At 38.6% G+C, this 23,332-nt stretch overlaps 1 protein-coding gene across 1 annotated transcript in view; it reads right to left on the reverse strand.

Annotated features, from left to right (window-relative positions):
• PLA2R1 (phospholipase A2 receptor 1) overlaps positions 1 to 23,332 on the reverse strand; it is a 40,971-nt gene that overhangs the window by 10,540 nt on the left and 7,099 nt on the right. Inside the window, exons 6-21 of the mRNA XM_009641664.2 lie at positions 22,681 to 22,824; positions 21,493 to 21,681; positions 19,846 to 20,003; positions 18,397 to 18,504; positions 13,427 to 13,539; positions 11,174 to 11,343; positions 9,897 to 10,099; positions 9,456 to 9,601; positions 8,870 to 8,954; positions 7,676 to 7,808; positions 7,165 to 7,200; positions 6,491 to 6,648; positions 3,639 to 3,703; positions 3,177 to 3,280; positions 1,694 to 1,836; positions 755 to 872 (exon numbers count right to left, since the gene is read on the reverse strand). Of these exons, the coding sequence (XP_009639959.1) occupies positions 755 to 872; positions 1,694 to 1,836; positions 3,177 to 3,280; positions 3,639 to 3,703; positions 6,491 to 6,648; positions 7,165 to 7,200; positions 7,676 to 7,808; positions 8,870 to 8,954; positions 9,456 to 9,601; positions 9,897 to 10,099; positions 11,174 to 11,343; positions 13,427 to 13,539; positions 18,397 to 18,504; positions 19,846 to 20,003; positions 21,493 to 21,681; positions 22,681 to 22,824 (2,073 nt within the window). The remainder of the gene's footprint in view (positions 1 to 754; positions 873 to 1,693; positions 1,837 to 3,176; positions 3,281 to 3,638; positions 3,704 to 6,490; positions 6,649 to 7,164; positions 7,201 to 7,675; positions 7,809 to 8,869; positions 8,955 to 9,455; positions 9,602 to 9,896; positions 10,100 to 11,173; positions 11,344 to 13,426; positions 13,540 to 18,396; positions 18,505 to 19,845; positions 20,004 to 21,492; positions 21,682 to 22,680; positions 22,825 to 23,332) is intronic.

The raw sequence follows: 23,332 nt of genomic DNA on the forward strand, positions 1-23,332 counted from the left end.
TAAGAACATGAGCGGCATTTTGGTGTCATCTAACTACAAATTCAGTTAAACTGATCAACTTCGGTTGGGTTAGTATCTAGTCCATTAACTAACAAGTCTTCCAGAAACGTTCACAGCAGCTTGAACAACGTAAGTACTAGTTCAGGGCACTGTCCCACTGAAAAAGCTTTTCCCAGTTTTAGCTGAAAATAAGATTTCTCAATTAAAGATAGGCAGTGAGATTCCTCCCACCTCCAAATAAGTGGTTTTACAAATATATGAAATTCAACCACAGATTTTTATGAACAGGAATTATAAATATTTCCAAATGTGCTGGCATTTATTTCTCTGACAGTTGCAGCCTAGCGCTGTGCTTGTGTGCTATACTATAGATCAGACTTTAAGTACTATTAAAGGATAAAAATGAGTTTGCTTTATAATAGTGTGATGTTGCATTTGTAAAATAGAAGTTTTATATAGCAAATTTTTATATGGGTATTCCATTATTTTTTTGTATTTCTAAATGCATGGTGGTAAGCACAAAATAAATTATAATTACTCCTGAAAACACACCTGTTATATAGCTCAGTGGATATCTGAATCTTTACATTTTGTGAAACTGGGAAAGAGAAACACTCATTTGTTTAAAGCAGTGGAACCATGAGTAGGATCCAAGCGATCTTTTTCACTACATCTGTATCCAAGATGAAACTTCATTACAGCATCCTAATGAAGATGAAGTTTTATTTATTTAGCAATAGTTTCAGTACTCTACCTTGTTCTAGTTCATCTTCGAGGGAAGCGAGTGACCCATCATAGCGACTGCAGAACTCCTGTGCAGAGTACCAGTCTCTCAGATGCTCTGGATCCTTTGGAATTTGTATCAAAAAGCACTATTTGGGGAAAAAAAAAAATAAAGGCTTGTCTTGTTTTTTCTCCAGTTTAAAAACTATCAATCGCTAAGAGTGATCACTAAAATATTTCAGACACCGTTACTGAAAGCTAAATATTTCATTACTTTTTGTCCTGCAACAGACTTCTCCAACAGGTTTGGGATCAGTTTTCAGCTGCGATCAGGCTTCGATTCAAATCAGTTGTTTAAAGGCAAACACAATCTGGGTTAAATTTATCCTTGTAGTGACTGCAGTTTAGCACTGGGATAAATCCAGCCACCTCAATGCATATGGCTATTATGGAATGTATGTATTCCAGAGAAGCCCGGTGAAATAATTGCCTTTTGACCTTCAGTTGCAAATAGACTTTGGTTTATAATTATCTTTGATGAACCCTATTTGAAACAGCACCTTTTGGAGAACGACAGCAGTTAGGCACCATTTAGTACAACCAGGGGTCAGAGATCTGTTTTGAGACCATAAAAGACTCTCAGAATTGTCCTAAGTGGAAAAGAGAGGATCGAGCAGGTGTTTTACAGCAAAAGCCCAAATACACTTACATAGCTTTTGCATATGAGTATTTAATTCCTTCAAATAAAGTAAAATTTTTGACACCTTATGAAGACAACTACTATGTGCAAAGCTACTTAATAGTTGTAAACCTTTGTATCACTGTCAGTAGTTATAAACCTAAGTGCCCTGCTTTCAAAAAGGAAGAAAACCTTGAAATGTTGAAGAATCCTTATGAAGTCCAATTTCTGTCATAAATATGGAAGGCATTTTGAATAATCAAACAGCCAAAAAAAAAAAAAAAGTTTTACTTTGAATCCAAAGTGCAACCAGCCTTTGGGACATATTCCTTGTTTGTTCTGGTCTTCTGGAATCTCTTTCTCTATTTTCCATACAAATTTACGTTTACAAATACAGGGAAGAGAGACAGTACAGTTTTCATCACCCCAGAGTCCTGTGTAAAAAGAGAAATCACAGTTCAATACTGGCTGAAGAATTGGAAAGGGTTTTTTTCTTAGCTAGCTTAGATATTGTTAAGAAGGGTACCTGTTAGTGGTTGAGTAAAATGAGATTCTACATCAAATACATTTGGCCATATTGCATGACAGTGGATTTGATGGCCCATGGGGCTCATACCTTCATTCCCAGTTTGATTTTAAGTTAAACCAATTCCTCTACGCTGAGTCACGTAACATACGCCTAGATCATCATGTATTTAAAAAAATATCACTTGTGCAAACAAAAAGGAAAAGTATAGAAATGATGCCTTCCAGATAAAACAGTTTGACTTCCTTACATTGAAAATTTTTGGCAAGATCCAGGTACTGACATAAAATGCTGACCTGCTTAGGAGGAAAACACGTTTTTCAGTGGAACGCAGCGCACTCCACAAGCTGTTGACCAGCTCCCATCTGCTGGCCAGCTGAGGCGAGAGGGTGGGTGCTCTTCCTTTCATCTAACTATAGTAACACCAAACTCAAGCACTCGAAAGCCATGAATCAAAACCCCAAGATCATATTTGGGAAAAAAAGACGGGGTTACATTTTTTTCATGTTGGCTCTTGAGGCTGAGATGACAAGATTGCAACTGGATTAATTTTTTTCAGCCTGTCTCACAAATACAAAGCTGGGTATTTTTTCTTTCCCTGGAACCTGACAGTTTACTGTGACTTGCAGATCTTCAGAAAACAGAGGCTGTGAGATGACAGAAATCACTGGAAACAGCACCACTGTAATTTTTTTATTACTGTAGCAAAATACAGAGCTATGTGATGATGTGAAGGCTAGCACTAAAACCATGGCACCCCAAAATCCCTCATCAGATTGGCTATGGGATCAAAAATAAGCTAGAAACCTGAGTGTTTAAAGTCGTGTGCTGATAGAAAAACAGTGTATAAATGTAGGAAAAACTATTGCTGGTCCATCTGGCTCATTTGGTTATGAGAAAACTGACTGTGAAAACCAGCAACACATTAACATTTTTGCTGTGCCACGTAACAGATTATTAAGTAAAACTAAAGATTCAGTATCACTGGGATGTTTATATTTTGACATTAGAGTACTGGAACTATTAAATTCTATAACCTAGTCTCTGAGCATATTCATGATATTTTAATATCCTTTTCCTAACCATAAAAGCATTTATGCAAATTATAACCATGTGACGGGACTATGTAATACAGTACCATGTAATATAGATTGCATTTCTTGGAAGCAATTAAAATACAACCCCTTTGGCCAACAACACAATCAATCAAGTCACAACTCCTGCAACAGAATAAAATATAAAATAAACCTGTTTGTGATGAAATGAAGCCACATCTTTTCCCTGGTTTCTGCAGATCTCTCCCCCTCCCTTCATTCCAGTTCTGGTATGTTACTGGTGATTCATCTCTCCAGCTGCATAGAAATGTTAAAGAGTGTAGTTACACTTCTTTCTATCCTTACCTAAAAATACAACCTCCATTAAAAGTGTTTGTAAGCAGATATGCGGTATAAAGTCCCCCTTTATTAACTAAGCTTTAAAAAAAACAGGCAACCACAAAGTTGATATTCATGTCCTTGGCTTGTTATCTTCTATACCCTTTTAGAAGAAATACTGTAACATGGAGATAAGTTAAGGGTAATATATTCTGAATGATATTTACATGAGAACCGAAACTCTCTTGCACATCCCACTCAGCCATCAAACCGGTTTAATCCATCAGACTGAAACGTCAGCCTGCAAACAGAGCAGCTGAAGTGTAGGTATTCTTACCGAAATTCATCGCTGAGGTTTTCTGTGTGCAGTCCAATCCACCAGTGAACATCAGTATTCGACAGCTAGAAAAAAGTTTTGTCATATGTTTAACTGTTGTTGCCCTCTTGTTAAAGCATTCACAACCCCCAAAAACCACGCTCTGTTCGTATTCCGATGAGTAGCATCTCCATTGGGTTCCAATGGGAAGAAGAGATGCTAAATCCTGCCCATGTTAATTTATGTCACTTCAGTAAGGTTGTTCACCTAAGTAGAGCATGATTTAGCCCCCAGTTTCCACTGGATTGATGATGTATCTTCTGTAAATTAGGAATTTACAATTTCAGGAATTTACAGCCAATCTGGCTTGAAAAGGACTGTAGTCTTAGGCCAGAATTTGTTTTTCACTGACTTGGTGTAGCTCATACATGAGATCCCTAGAGATGCTTTCCAGACTGACTCTGGTTCTCATGAAAGGGTCTACACCTCCACTCCTAGAAGGCAAAGTATTACGGAAAACTCACAGAAATAATGTAATCCAAACAGCCACCTAGTATTGCTGTGCTGACTTGATTCTGCCTTAAACTACGAATGGGCTTCACCTTCAGGGTTAGCCACCCAATGGTCACAGTTTTCGGGTCTTTGGGAAACAGTGAACAACAACGAAAAAGTTGTGAATGTGCAGGACACTGGAAAAGCCACCCCGCCTCCGAGAAGCATTTATTTTTTTCCAGAAAGAACTGAAGTGCAGGCTATGTTGTGGCAGCCACGCTGTCCTTGGAGCTACAGTTAGGATTTCAACAGCTTACAGCTTATATAGCAGTATCACACGAAGAAAATAGACATTTCTGACAAAATAGAGACTTGGGAATGCTGTCTGATTTGGTGCTGCCTAGCCCCTGCATTTAGTTTCTAATCACAGCACTCAGCCTACACATTATGGTTTTTAAAGAAATAGTGAAAAATGTGATTTCAAGAAATTTTGACCAAGTTTTCTAATGACACATGCAAAGTCTATTCAGACTGCTGAGTGTTATTTTAGTGATTGCCATCCTTACTCCTGCTTCCACAGGGAACGGGTTACAATCACTTAGGGACACACCTGGCTAAACTGGGAAAGCTTAGCCAAAGGCAGCAGGCTTTAAAATAGGTGCATGTGTTATATTCTGAGATGAAACTTCAAGGAAGCAAACCTGGTTTCCAATGCCAAGGGAGCAAACTTGGCTTTCTCATCACAGGATGCTCACATACTGCTCTAATACCCACCAATTTTCATGATAAAACTGCTTTTAAAAGATCTCTTGTAAGCAAATGTTGACTTCAAAGCAGCATTGTGATTAGCCATTTGAAGTGCTCTTAAGCTGGAAAAATACATCTTTTTTAGTTATGTCATTTTTAAAGTCCTAAACATTGAGTTTTAGGTAAGGCAGTAACTACATCACAACACAATCTCTGGTAGATATGGAAGATGACAGGACAGCCTAGCCAGTGACGCTGCACTCTCATTATAAGCTGTTTCTGCTGTGAACTGTTGGTTTAGATTCAGCTCATCATGTTTTGATACAAAATTACTTAAATAGCAGAAAAAAATTATGAATAATTCCTTGGAAACTTAAAAACCTCATCTTAATACAACACAATTCTACTTATGCTTTCAATTAGAAGTTAAAAGCAGAGAAGGCCGTACCACAACACAAGCAAAACTAAGCTAGTGAAGGTCAAGAGCTTTTCTACCCAGCACTACTTGTTATTTTAAAATTACACTATGATATCCCTTTGCATTACAGCTGTAGAATTTTGCCCTTGCTAAGACAGACAGATCATTTTTATTCAAATTTTATTTTGAATTTTCCTTATTTTGCTTTTACTGAGAACACCTAAAAGAAAACAGACAACGTTTCTTGGGAATTCATCTGCTTCTGCAGCTATTTCTGAGCTTCAGATCTGTTTGTTACATCAGAGTGGTTCTACAGATCTTCTGCTTTCATCCAGAGGAGGGAATTTAGAAGCAGATGCCTTTCTTCCCATATAACTATCCACAGTCACAAAGGGGTTTAATTCCAGAAAGATACAGATGTGTGGACATACGGGAATGTTGCCCAAGCTGGCACACACAGAGGAGAAGGTAATCTCTCTTGCAAGGTCATAAGCACCCCACCGCTATGGTTTAGAGCTCTAGATTTAATTAAGGTGCAGGGAAATTGTTAATTCTTCATTCTTGGCCAGCTCTCCCCAAGAATAACCTTTCAAATCATCATGTTGAGGATTTAAACTGTGAAGACTGTTTCAACCGTCTGGACTTACTGCCCACCTCCTGCTAATATACCAAGTAAAATGCCCCTTGGTATTGCTACCTGAAAACCAGCTGCAAGTTACTGAATGGGAACGGAGCATAACTGTGAAACCGTGCGGGATCAGGAGACATCCCGGTGGATGCTGAACCACTGTGTGAATGCCTAAGGAACCATGACAGGTCCCCTTGGTCATGGAGGGGTGGGGGAAGAAGAAGAAGAAACAGAGCAGGTTGTACACCACATGTGAAACAACCCTTACTCTTTACCCCTAATTACTTTCATAACTTTGGGATAGGAAGTTGGTTTTTTGCTCCTCTTGGGTCTTTTGAGCCAGATTAACCAACCTGCTCATTAGCAGAGATGATTCTGCAGATTCCAAAACGTTACTGACTTCTTTAGCTAAAGAGGGCTTCAGAGAGGGATGTGGGAAAGGAAGAGAGAAAGAGAATTATTTCTAAAGTAAAATGTCTTTCGGATTCTACCTGGAGCAACAGGCAGCCTGATATTCCAAAAGATGCAGCAGAAAATAGCCAGGTACTGCCTGAGGGTTTATTTTTTCAAAGGTGTAGTTTTTGTTACCTTCTTAATTTTATTTTGAATAAAGGCCTGTTCACCAGAAGAATTTATTGTTGTCATTCCACCGCGAAGCCAGCCACAGACAAACTCATAGGTTTCCCAGTCCGTAGGACTGACATGGAAAAGATATTCTGCTCCTTGATAATATAACCACGGCAGTTCTAGAAAACGAGCAAAAGAGTCAGTGGTGTGCAGGGGTAAAAGCTCATTCCAAGTCTCATTCTTTGACCCCCGTGGCCTGCCTTCAGCCACGTGTCAGAGAACGAATATGCCACAACTAACAGCAGAACCGTATTTAACATATCAACTTACGAAAAAAAGGTAAATACACTATGAGTAAATTTTATTTTAATATTCTAGCCTGTGATACTGCACTAATACTAAGAGAGTTGCCCAGCCTTTGCAAAAAGGCAGCTTTGATGTGATGGAGAAGTTATCAAACTCCTGTGTTTATTACTGGCACCATTCCTTTACCTAACTGAAGTCGTATCTGCCAGTTCAGTGTTCCTAAACAAAAGAGTGGCAGATTTTGATCTGTAGCAACAAGTTCCTACCGAGTTCCTTAACGTAAATTTTTATCTCAGAACATTTTAGTCATTTTATTTTTACCAACGGCTTAAATTTTATTTCCAAGTTATAATGCTTCAAGATGTGAAAAAAAGAAAGTGTTTTCATACCAGATATGTACCATCCTGGATTCTTTGGTTTAACACCTGCAAAAATACATAAGAAAATTAAAACATTGCTGATTGAGAATGAAAAGAGATATTTCACTGAAATTGCTTTCTCCACATGGTAGGGTTTTAATCAAAATTATGAAGAATACTGCTATTCTCGTTCAGGAACAGAAAAAAAGGAGTTAAATATGGAATAAAAGAAAATAATTGCCACACTTACTCAACAACATTTTTAGTAACCTTTATAAAGAAGACATTTGATTAACTCCTGCTAACTAACTGCACTGTTACCCATTTTTAAGCTGACTGCACGTATTAGACCTGTTAAATGGCCAACAAACCCTAGTGGCCATGTATAGCTTTGCCATGATTTCATGCAGAAGACCAATGAGGAGAACTCCAGATGTGGCTAAAAAGCAGGCCTTTGGGTTGGTTGTTTTTTTTTCTCCGTATCTCTCCTGAATTACAAATAATGGGTATAAAAGACAATGTAAGTTAATTAACATTTCACCTTTTGGTATTTTGCATATCCATTCACGCTTTTCATTGCAGTGTGCTGGAAAGACCGTTCTATTTACTTTGAACACACCGCAGTTTCTTGGGTCATCCTCAATATACTTGCTCTCCAAAAATGAAGATACAACCTGAAAACAACACATTCATTATCCTTCACCAGCAGTCCAAGATGAAGCATTTCACAATCTCACTATGGAGAAAAAGGAAGGTCTTGGAGATGTGTGTATGGTAAGAGCATCGTAAGCAACAACTAGAGGACCACCTAAATTATGGTGGTAAAATCAAAAAACTAGGGTCCATAATCAGGTTCTCTCAACATCCCGTTCAACTTTCCCATCTTATATCAGACTCCTTCTTCATTCTTTTTTAGGAAAAATTGGAACGGGCTGCCCAGGGAAGTGGTCAAGTCCCCATCCCTGGAGATATTTAAAAGACGGGTAGACGAGGTGCTTAGGGACATGGTTTAGTGGTGGGATGGCAGGCTTAGGTTAATGGTTGGACTTGATGACCTTAAAGGTCTTATCCAACCTAAACGATTCTATGATTCTATAAAAATAATTGAATACCTATGAACCCTGATTTAACTTTGCACTCGCATTCTGAAATGACTTAAGTAACGGTGGCAGAGCTGACACCACTCTTTAAGGCTGAAAACCAATTACAGTTTAAAAACTGACCCTTCTTCAGTCATTTGATGTTTAAATCCCAGATACTAACCATTAGTGCGGCATGTGGCACCAACGTCCTTGAGGATGTAAAATCCAAAGTGGTATTAAAAAAGGAAAGACTTAGCTCTGAATGCAGACATGAACCTAACAGTCATAGAACAAACGAAGTGTGTAAGCACAGCTTTAAGGCTTTCCAACGTGTCTGCATATGCACATATGTAAATATGTATACACACACACACATGTTATCTCTGCATCAGGCCGTGGGCTAAAGGCAACACGCTTTGCACGAAAGCACAAATCTACAAAACTTTCTAACCCCACAGCCCTTTTGCACAGGCTGCTATTTTAATAGTAGCGTACTATTAATACTATTGTAACAATTACTTTAAGCGAAGCATGTGGACATGAAAACCAAAGAGGTTTCCTGGCCAACGCTCCCTCACAAGGCTTATTTTAGTGAACTTATGCTCAGGTATGACTTGAAAAGTTACTGAAATATATAGTATATAGATAGTTACAGGTGTTCTGTCAGACCACTGCCACGTCCCTCCAGAAAGCGGGTTTTTTTTATTAAGTCCAATCCAGAACTGTCTTTCTTCTGTCCTACGATGGAAACAAAGAAAATGACATTTCTCGTGCACTTTCTCCATAGCTATTTCAGAAATTATTTTTTAAATACTGCAAATACCCATATACATTTCTTCTTGAATTCAATCTATCATTCTGTAATACACTTCTTAACTTTTTAGTATCCTTGAAGTAAACTCAGGTTTTCCTACTAAAATGTTAAATTATATTTTTAAAGCTGAAAATACTCAAAATAGGATTAAAATTGCTGAGCCTTCATTTCAATGGGGAATGTTAATTCACAAGAATACCACCTTGACATTAACTGTTGCTCGACATCTACTACAAAGATCTCCTTCAAAAAGAATCACATTACAGTGTGGCTAATACGCTTCTTTTCAACTATTTTGACATTCATGTTAGAGTAGAGACTTCTTCAGCCACTAGTAAAGAGACTGGAAGAACCTAAATTGTAGATTATTTTTACATATTAGTATGATTAAGATAAATCTTGTCGGTTAAAAAATATATACTTACCTATCAAATATTGTATATAACAAATCGTTTAAAAATGCCTCTTCATAGATATGGCTAAAACTAGCAAGATGTGCTCCAAAATCTTGGCATAACGCTTCTGCTTCATCCCATGTTCTTCTCATCAGAATTTTTTCATTGTGAAATATCTGCAATAAAATAAACACACTGTCATAAATGCAGTTGATTTGGGAGAGCAATTGTTTCAGAACCCCCTAAAAATCAAATATTATTTGCAGTTTTTCCTACAGTAAAGCCACGTATATTCCAAGTATAGGGCTGATTCTTAAGACTTTCACTTACTTTAAAATGCGGTGAAGTATAGTAATGATTAATTTTTGTTTGTTGAGTGAAAGAAATAATGCTTTATCAAAAATATTTGAGGAACAGCGTCTCCTAAATTGATGTAGAATCAGAAAAATTCAAAGCAAGTTTGTCACCTACCTTGTAGCAGTTGAGCAGATTAGCTTCTGACTCCCATCCAAAAGAGCAGGAACTCAAATGTTTTTGAAAAGTAAGTTCAGGTTCTTGGTAAGAACTGATTTTTTGCTTGCACAATGACATTGCTTTGAAGTTCTTACAGCTTTTCACCTCCCAGTAACCAACGGGGTGCTGCCCTCGCATAGCCACACACCCTCCAGAATGACCTGGACATGGGAGTAAGTGCTGAGTATCAGAATAAAGCATTTGAATTCTGTGGATTTCTGACGAAGTGACTGTTTTATTGGCATCAGGTTCTGGATAAAACCTCAATGCACTTACAGAAGTAGCAAATTCTCTGGTCAGCGACCAGTTTATGAGTCTGTCTTGGCTGACTTGAGCTTGTAAAATGAACCATGATGAAAGGTTCCTCTCACAACACACAAGATGAAACATACTTTCAAACAGTACTTCTGCAAACTGCACTAGTAAAGCAATAATCGTAAAGAATCCAAAACTGAGAAGCAATTAGTGAAATGGAGCATCTTTATTACTGTGTCTCTACTCTCAGGTACTGCTAAGAGGTTTATGTTTCAAAGTGTGCACATCTATTTGATTTGTTTGTTTTTTGTTTTCTTGGAATGCTTTCCTTTGGATTACTATAAAGCAAACAAAATCAAACAAGCAAACCAATTATCAGCAAACTACAGGGAAAGAAGAAGAAACTTCCACAGAGCACTCTTATTGACAGAAATGTATCTAAGGCACTCTCTGCCCTCTTTTTTTCATATAAAATGCAAATTACAAACTGTGACTGTTACTAAGTAAAATTCATTACTTCTGTGAGACCTTTTGCTGGGAGTCTCAGGAAGCCCTGATGGCCTCCTTGAAAAGGCTCTGAAGAAACGTATGAAAAACATCTCACAGAAAAAGAAAAAAATCAGGGATTAGCTGTATCTGCAAGGAAAGCATGGTTGTTAATTTTCCCCCTGCCACAGTGGAGGGTGGGAAATGGGATGTCCAGCATCCTGCCACAGCCGGGGAGCCCACGATAACATCACCCAGTTAGAAGGCAGGGAAGGAAGCTCTGGTTTCTCCACAACTGCCAACTCATCTAACTCAGTCCATGGTAGGAAGTTACAGTGTCGACGGAAAATAGAAGCTTATCTCTCTGCTCTCATGACCGGGCAGGCAGGAAAGGACCGGGACTCTTTGGTCACTGCTAAGCCACTGGTGGCAGGGGGGAGAGCGTGCACTGCCCCCCTCCAAGCCATTTCTTTTTTTATCGGCACGTTACTCACGTGGCTGGTACTTGTTCCAGTTTGTGTAGCTCACGGAGCGATTCTTTCCCGCTGTACTTAGCCAAAAATATTCTCCTGTGTTGTTAAGGTCTTGCAATCCTATCCAAAAATAAGTTCTCTCAGATTTTACCATGCTACTGATCATGCTGTTTATCAAAGCTTGTTCAAACCTTAATAAAATAATCAAGACAAAAAGTTTATCAGAATAAAATAGGTCAATTGGTATTTCAGTGAATAGCTCTCATGAAATTATTTAAATTATGCGAAAAGAGAAAAATATATAAGAGGTACTTAATGTTCTTTATAGAATGCTGTGGGGAACTTCAGGCACAAGTCTGTAACATAAGCCACAATTTTTTCTTATTTTTTTTTCAGCATTTGGCCACATAGAAGAAACAGTAGATTAAGATCTTATAAATTCTATGCTTGAATTACAAGTTGTAAAGACAGAATATATTAATGGTGCACAAATAAAAATAAGAAACTCCTTGTACGAGGGGAAAAAGGCAGCAGGGTCTGGAAAAGCTACAGAAGAAAGAAAAGAAAAAGCCCTGCACAGAAGTATCCTATTGGCACTGGACACACAAACTAGCACTAACAAACCAGAGCCAAGGGACTCAAAGCACTCGCCGATCTGACTACAGAAGGAACCACTTTTTCTATCTTTAATTTCTTCATTGAAGTTCTGTGAGAGATTTTCACCTTTTTGCAACTAAAAACTGTTGCCTATAGTAACCCATTTGTCACTTAAATGTAATTTATTCAGATATAATTGGTAAAGCATTATACAAAAATGCTTCAGTTTATGAGCACATTTAATCAGCTTCCTATGAAAATGTATGTAGCAAAGTAAATTCCCAGTTTGATAAAGAATTCTACGACTTTTTGGTTTCACACACCATGAAAGGAATGGCTAAATACCATAAGGATGACATTAATGTAAAAAAAATGAATATATCTGTAACACTGAGAGTGACTGAGAACTTTTATTTCATTTGCATTTCCTCTGCATGTTCTCTTTTTACATCAACTCTCCTTCCTCTACAAGCTACTTTTTAATGACTATTTTAGGATCAGTACACTGAAAAGTTTTTGCATTTTTCACACCAGAGCAACAAACCTCAGCAGTAATTAAAATTTTTTTAAAAAAAAGCTAAACTAAAAACTAGCTTCCTTTGCCACTCCAACAGCGGAGCTGGGAACTAACACAAGAAACAGTGATGGCAACACCCAGCAAGAATCAAATACAAAGAAATAAGCAGAGAAAGACAGAAGACGTGCTTCCAGCGATGTGCAGCGCACCCTCAGCTCCCTGTGACGCTCGAGCTGCAAATGCTCAGCTGTGAGCATTTGTCCTTGACCCTCCCCACAAGGATCACCCTCATGCTGCAGTACAGCGCTGCGCACAATCCTGAAACCATCGGGCAGGCCAATTTCCCATCGATGTAAATCCTTATGCGGCATAGCCTGAGTTTTCCCCAAACTTCTAGCTATCATTCATTTGACTGCTGGTGGTTACGGTACTTCCCCCGTCCTAAAGGAAGGGGAGATTTCCTCCTTAAATCTTTTTTTTTTTTTTTTTTTTACAATAAACACATGGAGGTTAAAGTATGTATGTAATATATCTATCAGTATGTCATAAACTTCAATAGGAATCCAACCTATAAGGTAAATCACAAAGAGCTCAGAGAAAACCCAAGCATCTGGACATCTGCAGAGGAGAAAGCCTTTGCTGAAGCTGGAACACAGGTAAATAGGAACAAAGCGAGGGAAGACAGACCTCAAATGCTTTCAAATATTTACTCTCCCCTGTTTGCTGAGAACTCACGTAAAATACATACATAAATAGAAACATTTATAAAACATTAATTGATGTGGATTAAAACTTGAAATATTCTGATTATAAAAATTAAACAGATTTTCATTTTTCAGTAGTTTCCAAGTACACTAATAGAGTTTCTTAAAGATGTTACATATCTCTGTAGAAAACATTTTGTTTAAATTCCTGCATGCTCACATGTGTGCACATTGCTATGTGTTTATTAGCCTAACAATTGCTTTTTACTAAATTTATTGTCAATTAAAAAAATAAAGCAAAGCACACCTTTGATTTTAGCCGATGTTAGTAATTACGCTTGCCTCTCACGCAAATATTATTTCATAACGGCCATTGACTTTTGCCATGCAACACTTTCTAAAGTTAGAATAGCTCTTGTTAGAGGTACCTTCACGCTGTCTAATAGGATTAACTACCTGTTTGTTACTGATACAAGTTCAGATGGGCAGAAATAACCACTGGAAGCATGTTCAAAACTTCGAGGGGTACTGTCGATTTTGTAACAATATCCACCATGTCTTTCCCATCCCTTAAAAGAAATGAACATTATTTTATAGATTATTAATTATTATATAGTTAAAAACTTGATCCCCTTTTGTACCTTCTGTCTGATCATCACCGATGTCCCTATAGCTCTTCTCCTTTCTACCATGGTTCAAGAGTAGTTACCCTCAAGGTCACTGGAAATGTGGGTAAATTTAACAAAAGTTTAAATCCTTAAATTGCACAAAAACTGGGTTAACACACACACACACACGATAACATCTTTAACAGGTATGACAAAAACGTGGGCAACAGTGAAGGCACTCTCCCCGCATACTACTTTTGTTTCAATTTTATACTTTGAATATTGTTTAACTGAGTTTTGGGGAGGTGTGCTGGGCCCCTCAGACAGGCACCTCTTTGGCATGAAGGACGTAGTTGCACTTGTGGGTCTCCACCTGTGGTAACTCACCGCTGATACCTAATACCTGGAATGCAGGGTAAACACTGCCATGTCAGATTCATTTAAGTTGTTATAAAAAAGGATTATGGCTGCCCTTTGCCTTCAACTGTAAACAGAAATATTTATTCCAGAAATTGCTGGCTTTTCATACAGCAACGCACTCTAGTTATTTACCTTTTCTCAGCTCCCCTTCTCATTTTCAAATAGAACTTCCAAATAAAAAAAAAAATAAAGTAACCATCATCCTACTCTAATAACGCAGAATTAAAATGACTCATTTTCATGGTTTATCAGGTGAACCAGAACACTGAGTTGGTGGCCAGCCTGCCTCATTTCTTCTTATTATTAATCTTTTTATGTCTTATTATTCACCTGTGGGTGTCCAGAAGATGCTACCAGGACCAGTATGGATTCTGCCTGTGTGAGTTCACACGGTGTACCTGCCTGGCCATCCTGCTGGAGTGTTTTAAATAATCAAGAGAATAAAGAGATAATAACCCATCTCTGTTTAAACTTGAAGCTGCACACAGGCCGGAGAACCAGCCGATCTCGCTCTGCCTCTTCCACGGGAGAGGTGCTACTTGCAGGGCAGCTCACAAAGCAGCACAACAGGCAGCAAGCACAGCACCCAAGCGGGCACCGTCAAACACTGCTTCATGGTGACATTAACAGTAAAAGGAGAAAAAAGGGGAAATGGATAGGCTCTTTTTCTGTTATCCATCCTCAGGGACAACAGAATGCGCAAGAAAGATGCTGCAAACCTATTCGGGACAGCTATCAAACATTACACACATCCTTCAAGCCCTGCTGAATCTGGGGAGACAAAATTGCAGCTTCTAGTTAGGACCGTGTTTGCTGTCAGGGTAGCTGACAGCTCTGCTGCCTTTTACTATCATCCTCCTTCAGTGCTTGGAAGACGGCTGGGTGCAGCCCTTCGCATGGCACGAAAGCACAGAAGCAAAATGAGCTGCAGTATCCATTCCTGTGGTTTCACCCAAGAACAACACCTATGCATTGCTCACATGCTGGCTTTGCAAACAAAAATAAACTTGGTGGAAGCTCTTCCCCATCTCTGTACCAATGAGCTGGGACTTCCCTGTGGGAAAAAAGTGTTGGCAGCAAATGTCTAGTTTCCTTCAGCTGGAATTCTTGAGTGACAAATGCACTGGTTCGAATGAAGCAAACACAATTATCCCAACCTCTCAGAAATTTTAATCTGGAGCAAATGGCACTGCATAACCTTCCTCTTAAAGCTTTACTCCAGTCTTTAGGGACCAAGAAAGTAATTTGAAACTAATGGTTACTTAAAAAAAAAAACAAAACAGAAAACCCCCAAACAAACCAAAATTGTGGAGTAACTGGAGGCGGGTAAGCTTGCATTGAGGGCAAGCACAGATTGAGAAATTCCAAACTTAAAAGGTTGAGTAACGGGTCAGTAAAATGGCAGATGGCATTCTGTACAGATAAGTACGAAGTGATGCACGAGGGGACCTGCCCTGCACGCCCCAATCATTTCATGTACAAAGTGAGTGACAGCTATCTCACCCCCACTGTGCAGGAACGAGATTTGGGGGTTACGATGGTTAAGTTCCAGGAAACATGGAACTCAGTCAAAAAGTCAAATTGAACCTTAAGAATTGTGAGAAGAGAAAGAACAGAGGAGGTTACTCTGTCCTTTTAAATTCACTTTTTGCCATTTTTTGGAGTCCTAACCCCCAATCTCAGAAAAGAATATTAGAAAAGAAGGGCATCTAGGATGATGGTATGTATGGAGCTGCTTCCACATACGCAGTAACTGAGCAGGCTGGGACTCTTCAGCCTGGAAGAAGGAGATGCCTTAGGGAGGGTATGACACAGGTCTAACAAAATGGTGAGTGCCATGAAGGTGGGCGACTACTTCAGTACAAGACCGTGGGGATGACAAACAAAGCCAAGCTAACAGGAGGGAAGTTCAACATGGAAAGAAGGTGGCATTTTTTCACTCAGAGGGTAGTAGATTTTCAGATCTCCTCCCTAAGTAATGTTGTGAATGCAAAGAGTTTGCATGAATTCAAGGAGAAACCGGACAAGCGCTTGGAGGGGATACCCAATGTGGGCTGTTGGATGCACAAGTCTTAAAAGGCTCAGGAAATCCCCTGAGTGGCTGGGGGTCAAGGGAAAGCTGGGGGAAGCATCATCCATATTTGCCCTGTCCTGCGCTTCCCCAAACATAATAAGCAGCCACCTGTAGGAGGAAGAACACGAGGCCAAATGGACCCTTGTTCTGAGCCGCTGCCCTTCTGCTCTTTATGAGGTTTTGTAGCCCTAATAGCAATTCCCTTCTTAGAAGTACAATTCTTTCCTGTTACAATAGCCATAAAGACAAATGCTCCATTTAGTACTATGCTGTTATCTTTTGATGCACTAATTAAAGCACGGGGACCAGAGAAAGTCACCAATACACACAGTCAGTTCTCCAACTTGATTATCAAGCAGCTGACAGCTCCACAACCTCTTCCAAAAGCTGATTGAAAGAAAATGTTTAAAACTGTTATTTCAGTGTTGGGGAAAACTGCCCAAAGAATCTGACCTTTGCAATAAAATATTTATTCTCAGTAACAGCCTGCTGACTAGGAAAAAAAGAATAGTTGACCTGCTAAGGGAAGAAAGCGCTCAGTACTTTTTATGTCTTAGGATGACAGAAGTGTAGGAGAAAAAGAGCTCAGGTTTCTGTAACTCGATATGGACGTACTGCAAAAACTGCAATCAGCAGAACCACAGAAAATGTTAAAGGCTAGTTCATCTGATGCACAAGTCATAAAATCAACATGAGATGAAAGCTCAGTAATAACACATAAGACTATAAAGCTCTACAAAAGCAAACAACTGTGCCCGAGGCCAAAGCTCCCTGAGAATCTACCAGCAATCCAACGTGAATGACAGCACAAGGTTAACGAAGCAAGAGATCAAATGCGAGAAATGCCAGTAGATATTCTGTACATTTAAGGTAAGTCAACAGAAAAATGGGGGGCAAAGGTAAGTCTGGATGAAAAAAAGACTTAGCCCTGGAAAATTAAGTCAATAACTAGCATCAACATATACATTGAATGTTAAAAGAAAGTGAATTGTCAAGACAAAATGTCTGAAATCAACTGTAGTTTTGAGTAAGCTTAGTACTGACTTCTTTTGATGAAATGGATGTAACTTTTTTCACATTAGAAAGAAAAGGTTCTATCAAAACCAAGGGACTAGGTTCAGCATGTGTTTTTACAGGGTGTGAAACATCAACAAGCAGAAATTTATCCTGAGAAGGAAGTTTGCCGGAACAGACCAAACTACCTATGGCCAGTGACTCAATCTCTCGAGTCCCGATCCTGTGGGGCACCAGCAGTTGAAGTGCTGTCAAGCTCCTGACTACAACTGGAAGTCCTGATGCTATGCACATTTTTCACATGGTTCAGGACTGCGACAAACCTTTCTTACACTAAAACCAAACAGAATTCTTGAGTGATGAAATACATTGGTCCAAATGAAACAAATGCAGTGACCCCTAAACTTTTGGAAATGTTAAGCTGGAACCAAACAGTAACTTCTGCCTCCATAATGGTAGGACCAGAACGCTGGATCTGACCACTGTACATCTGGGGAAAGACTGCATCCGACTCCAAGCAGCCCAGCTTCAACCTTCTTATCATTTGACTGAACTGGTTGTGTTTCTTGACTTCTCAAGAAAAAGGACAGGAAATTAAAAAAGGAAGACAATGAGCTAAAGAGTAAAGCAAGTTAGAGAAGAGAGATTTTTGTTGATAGAAAAAGAGGTTCACAAAACTCCCCCAGAGTTTTGAGTAAAGCACAAAGTCTACAAATTTGCTCTTTGCACACTGTGAAAGGGAACCGATGGCAAATAAAATCATACTTTAAAACATTACTTTTTACTACCGGAATACAGAGCCTAAAAGCCTGAAAACCTGTTGCAATGTCCTATTTAGATAGCTGTGCTCCTTCCCGTATGTGCTTGAAAGCAGAAGGAATGCTAATGTACGAGTGGAAGAGTTCATTCTCCGTGTCAATGAAACCGGTTGTTTTTCACCCTGACATTCCATTTCAATGTATGAAAACCATGTGTGGGATGAGGCATCATGTAACAGCCACTATTTGCACAGATGGTGGACAAAAGGGTTCTCACTTTTGATCTAGAAAGAAATAGGAACTTGGGTCACAACCACTGACAACGCAACAAGCCATGGAAGGCATCTTGGGAAAGCTTTTAATCTTACATTAAAATTTAGTTTACATACTTTCAAGGCAAACAATGACGCTTTTCCTAGAAAAATAAGCACATGAAAAAATAAAATTATCTATTTACATCTATATGTTCTGTAGCTACATTTAGAAGTTTCCTATATAATTCCATTTTATTAGTTAGGCTCTAAAACAAACAAAAAACACAAAACCCCTTACCTCTGGACAACCCGATTCCAGCTCAGAAGAGACATTATTAAATTCCCCTGCTTTTTTGCAAATGTAGAAAGATCTGTCTTCACATTTTTTAACCTTCCAACGTCCCTCCTGAGGGATAAAAAGAAGTATATTCTGTACATACTCATATTCTCATGCAGATCTATACACACATTAGATTACACTCCCTCCTTCTATTTTAAGTAAAAACAAGTAATTTTTCTCACTCTATTCATTTACTTATCCTTAGATGGACCATTTATTTCTACGAACACTGACAGCAGGACTTTTCAAATCAATCACAGAAAAGGGTTTGTTTCTTTGAATCACTCTTTGGGATGTAATGCATCTCAATTACCTAACACTATGGCCATGCCAGAGAACTTACTTTTCACAACAGATAGGAACATTCTTACAGTTATTTGTAAGATTAATTTATATTTGAACAGGCCTCATTCAAGATATTACAAAGTTTGTATAATATAATTTTCAGACATCTATACATACTGGACATGTACCTAAATAATGCTTGAAGAATTTTATCTTGAACCTCCTTTTCCTTTGTATTTTACATTTTAATTTGTTCATTTACCCTGGCAAACTGAGTAAAATACAGTTTTGTGTATCTAAAAGCCACAATTTTACCAAAATCCTATTTCTGCTTCCAATGGGAATCCAATTTTCCAGGTCACTGTAATTGTCTTGGCTTTCCCCATGCACTAAAGATTGCAACCCGGACCCACTACTGGAGAGACAACAGAAACTCTTTTCGGTACAGTTTTCACACTTAGACAAAAGATGCTTTAAAAAAAAATGGACTATAGTGCTACTTACATAAGTCATGTATTAGTGAATTTAAGTACTGTTAATTGTAAGAATAAAGTAAATTTATGACCAAATTATGAAAAAACTGACAGGGCCATGAATACCGGGTAAGACCGGACATGCTGTTATTTGAACATTGCTCCCCGTTTTACACCACCTGACTGATTTTGGGTCAATCTTACTGCTGTCAACTTCTATAATTTTATGTAGATCTAGACTACTACCTGGTTTTGAAAGGTGTTACATAAAATTTATAAATATTGACAGCAAGATAAAGCTTTCAAGACCAGAACTGATGCATCATAAATTATTATATACACTACCTGGATTTTAAATTACTTTGTCTTTATCAAAATACCTACTCATATCTGTTCTCCTCCATTTGGCAAGCTTCATGTATGTAACATTTTCTACTGAAAACCCTCAAAATCTGGGATTAATTTTCTGTGCAAAATTTATTGGTTTCTAAAGGCTATGTTGCATTTATCACAACATGACTATGTTAGGAATCAAAACCCAAAGTCATAGTCAGGTCATGGTTTAAAAAGGTATGCATGGTGAGAAAATAAATTATTATGAGCTAAAAAAGAAAGTGTCTAATTCTTTCAAAAAGAAAAGGAAACTTACAGATCCTTGTGCTGAAACACAGAGCTGTCCTGTTCTTTGAAAGGCGTTAGGTTCTTGGCTGTCCCAGTTAGAGAATTGTACTGGGGTGCTATCTGACCACTCAAAAACAACAGGGGTGTTATTGCTGTATAACCCGATCCATGTTTCTGTTACATTTTCTGTAAAAGAATAAGTGAGTTCAGATCTTAATGGTGAGGAAATAACGCCTGCTGTTCCTGTAACATCAACGCCACCGTTAAAAATTATTAATGGGATTTTTGTAAGAATTACCTTCTTTCAGGGTAAAAAAAAAAAAAAAAGCTGTATAAACTTTAGGAAACCTTACTGATGAGATAATGTTCTACTGCCCTTGAAGACTAAATTGTTTCAAAAATACATCAACATATGCGATAATATGCTTTGAAATCCTGAAAAATACAAATCAAGAGCATATGCACTTCTTTGAAGCGCATGGGGCAGAAAACCTGACATGAAAGGGAAAGATTTCTTCTTATGATCTTCCATGGCACACTCAGCTTTAGGTTTCTCTGAGTGATGTGTAGAAGTTCCAGTGACAGCACAGTTGTAGCCACATGGCAGCCAACATGGGAAAGACAAGGCTCATGGTTTGATGTAACATCTTACTTGACCAACTACTACAGCCAGAAAAAGCAGACAGGCTTTCAGGCACATAACCCCCTCTTCTCCCGAAGAGAAGCCTGAAGCAGGTCTAAAATAGAAGCAGCAGAATACAGGCTGAGAACACTTACACCTACCCATAGAGCATCTCTGGAAATAATGGTATTGGCTATCTACGGAGAGTGTTAATAGAGGTGAGGAAGATAATACAGTGGTTAATATCCTAAGAGACAGACAGCCAGGACAGCAAAGAGGATGGGTGTCAGGAGGGAGGATAATGGGAGATGATGTCCAGTAAATCCAGTTTAACACACCATCCTGCAACCACATCTGATGGGACAGAGTCGATAAAACACATCACTGTGCCCCAGCTCTGGGAAGCTTAAAACTCGTGGCCAAACTGTGCAGCTCTGCCAGCACACTGATGTCAGCTGGAGGCACGAAATACTCACTTCTTGCAGCTGTTATGACAACAAAATTCTTGGTGTTGCTGCACCGAAGAGCTTTTGTTCATTAAGTTCCTTATGCAATTACGTTACCTCTTAGGACAACGTGGACTAGCAGAACTCCTTTGATGCACCCTGCTGCCATCAAAGAGGACTCTGCCAATGTACTAGCAGCAGCAACTTTGCAGCGTGAACAAGGACAGCTTGAAGGCAAAAGATACTCTGAACTGTTGTTGCTTCTAAGCACAATTCTTGCATAAGGATGATTACTGAATATTTTGCAACAGTTTGCAAGGAACCAGCCAAGAACAGGAAAGAACGAAAGCTGGTGTGTTTACTGTGGCCTCGCTGAGTTGATTCATTCCTTTATATTAAGTAGGGTTATTGGAGAAGGTGGTACTATACATTTTTAAGATTCCTAGAAGGAGCATAGAATCATGCTTCCTCTTTTTGCAGTCACCCTTTGGGTATGCCATGTGATACAGTGCCTAAGTGGCTAACAATGTTAAAGGGTTACACAAAAGAACATCACAAAACACTTCAAGAAACACTGCACACTTTAAATTTACCTCCCCAAACTTACCACTTTCGAGCAAGTTAAAGAGCAGCTCTGCATCTGCCATGGAGGATATACTAATGAGCCCGCTATTGTCGCGTTGGCATGAGATAAAAGCATCGTTCCAGCTCTTCTCCTCTCTATGAAGTCTGTAGCAGTTGCGATTGTGCGGGTACCAGCCAGTGTCACAACGAGTGGCATAATACTTCCATGTATCTTTTAATTAAGCATACAAAGTTTGTGTATATTAGAATTGCCAAGGTTATGCTACGTTTGTAACACTTCCAGAGCTATTTTTTTTAATCTTCAAATGCTGAAAACAGAGTCATCCAAGATGAGTTAAGGAGGCTGAAACACATGCTCTGTGGAACATCACCTAGCAAGCAAACTGAAATTTCTCGAACTTTATTTTACGATTCAACCATTTGGACTAGTGCAAACACACTACTGGATCTGTAACTCAGTTTAAAACATGTAGTATCTCCCTTATTACCTCTGAACCTGCTTCAAAGCCAGCTAAAGCTTCTTCAGATAAATGACCTACAAAAGCTTTGGGTAAGTCCTTCCTCATTACCTGAAACAAGTAGGGAAGCTTTCTTTTAAGTTATCACGAAGAAATTGAACCTATGTAAGTTGTTCTTATCAAAACAAAAATTAATGTTCTAATTAAACTCAATTCTGTGTTTAACTTTCCCACAGAACTGGAGTCTGAGGCATTCTATGTACTAAATATCCTATACTCACTACATAAACACTTTTAAAAAATATATCTACAATGGTTTTTTTTGTTTTTCAAAAGTAAAGCATGCCACAAAAGTAACTGAGCTTCATTTATAAAACTCTCTTCTCTGTGGGCCACTGGTTAATTCCATCTGAAGCTGAAAAACTGTATTTAAACTCCAAAGTGTGGGTCTATTGTAATATAAAGAGAATGAGCATTCTGTAAGCCTCTGATCATGGAAGGTGCCAGTTAAATGCTATGTATATTCAATTTATTCGTTAATTTTAAGACTTTCAACATATTTTCCAGGACTGCATTTAAACAGAAGAAAGTGTTCTTACATCAGTTAAAACTAAAATGTATTCCGCTTAGACTAGCAGACGCACAGATTTAGTCCAGCTAAGATCCCGTTCTGCTGACTCTACATTCAGGTGGCTTCCTCTTGTTCTCCTTCCACACCCACAAACAGGATACAGTCGCACTGAGAGACTTACCCAATGTTTCATGCTCGGTCTTATTTAAGTATTTTTTGCACACAAACGGCAATCCAGATTCACATGAGTAACTTTGCCAGCCGTACTTCAATTTTGAATTAATCACTGCACAATGATTTTCTCTAAAATGCTTATCAGAGACACCTGCAAACACATTTTTGAGAAGCACAAAGTTACAAAAAATCAGTTCTGACTTGTAAAGTGGTGTTGTAAGGCTCTCTGCATCTTATTGAATGAATGTATAAACATCCCTGCACACCCAAACTTCTAGTAATATTACACCAACATTACGGACAGCTGAACATACACCATGATTTATGTGTGTGTGGCAATCCCTCCTTGGCTGCTGCTGTCAGATGAAAGGCTGAAATAAGCTCTAGTGTCTGTGTTATATCTGCTGGTGGCCAGACCTCAAAACCAAGTCACAAAGCTCATGTTAATGTGCTAATGTTAATTACAGCATGCTAATGTAAACAAATCAAAACTGTCTTCCACCATGAAACCAGCTAGAGCACAGCTTTTAAATACGCAGCTGGAATCTTAAAACCACCTTTAAAAGTAAATGACAAAAGGGCTAGTTCATTAATGCTTTGAACAGATGCATCTCAATTGATGCTGTCCCCCTAGAAGGGGCTTTTAGTTCATGAATATG

The sequence above is a fragment of the Egretta garzetta genome, unplaced genomic scaffold (assembly GCF_000687185.1).
Source record: "Egretta garzetta isolate BGI_Z169 unplaced genomic scaffold, ASM68718v1 scaffold577, whole genome shotgun sequence".
NCBI lineage: Eukaryota > Metazoa > Chordata > Aves > Pelecaniformes > Ardeidae > Egretta > Egretta garzetta.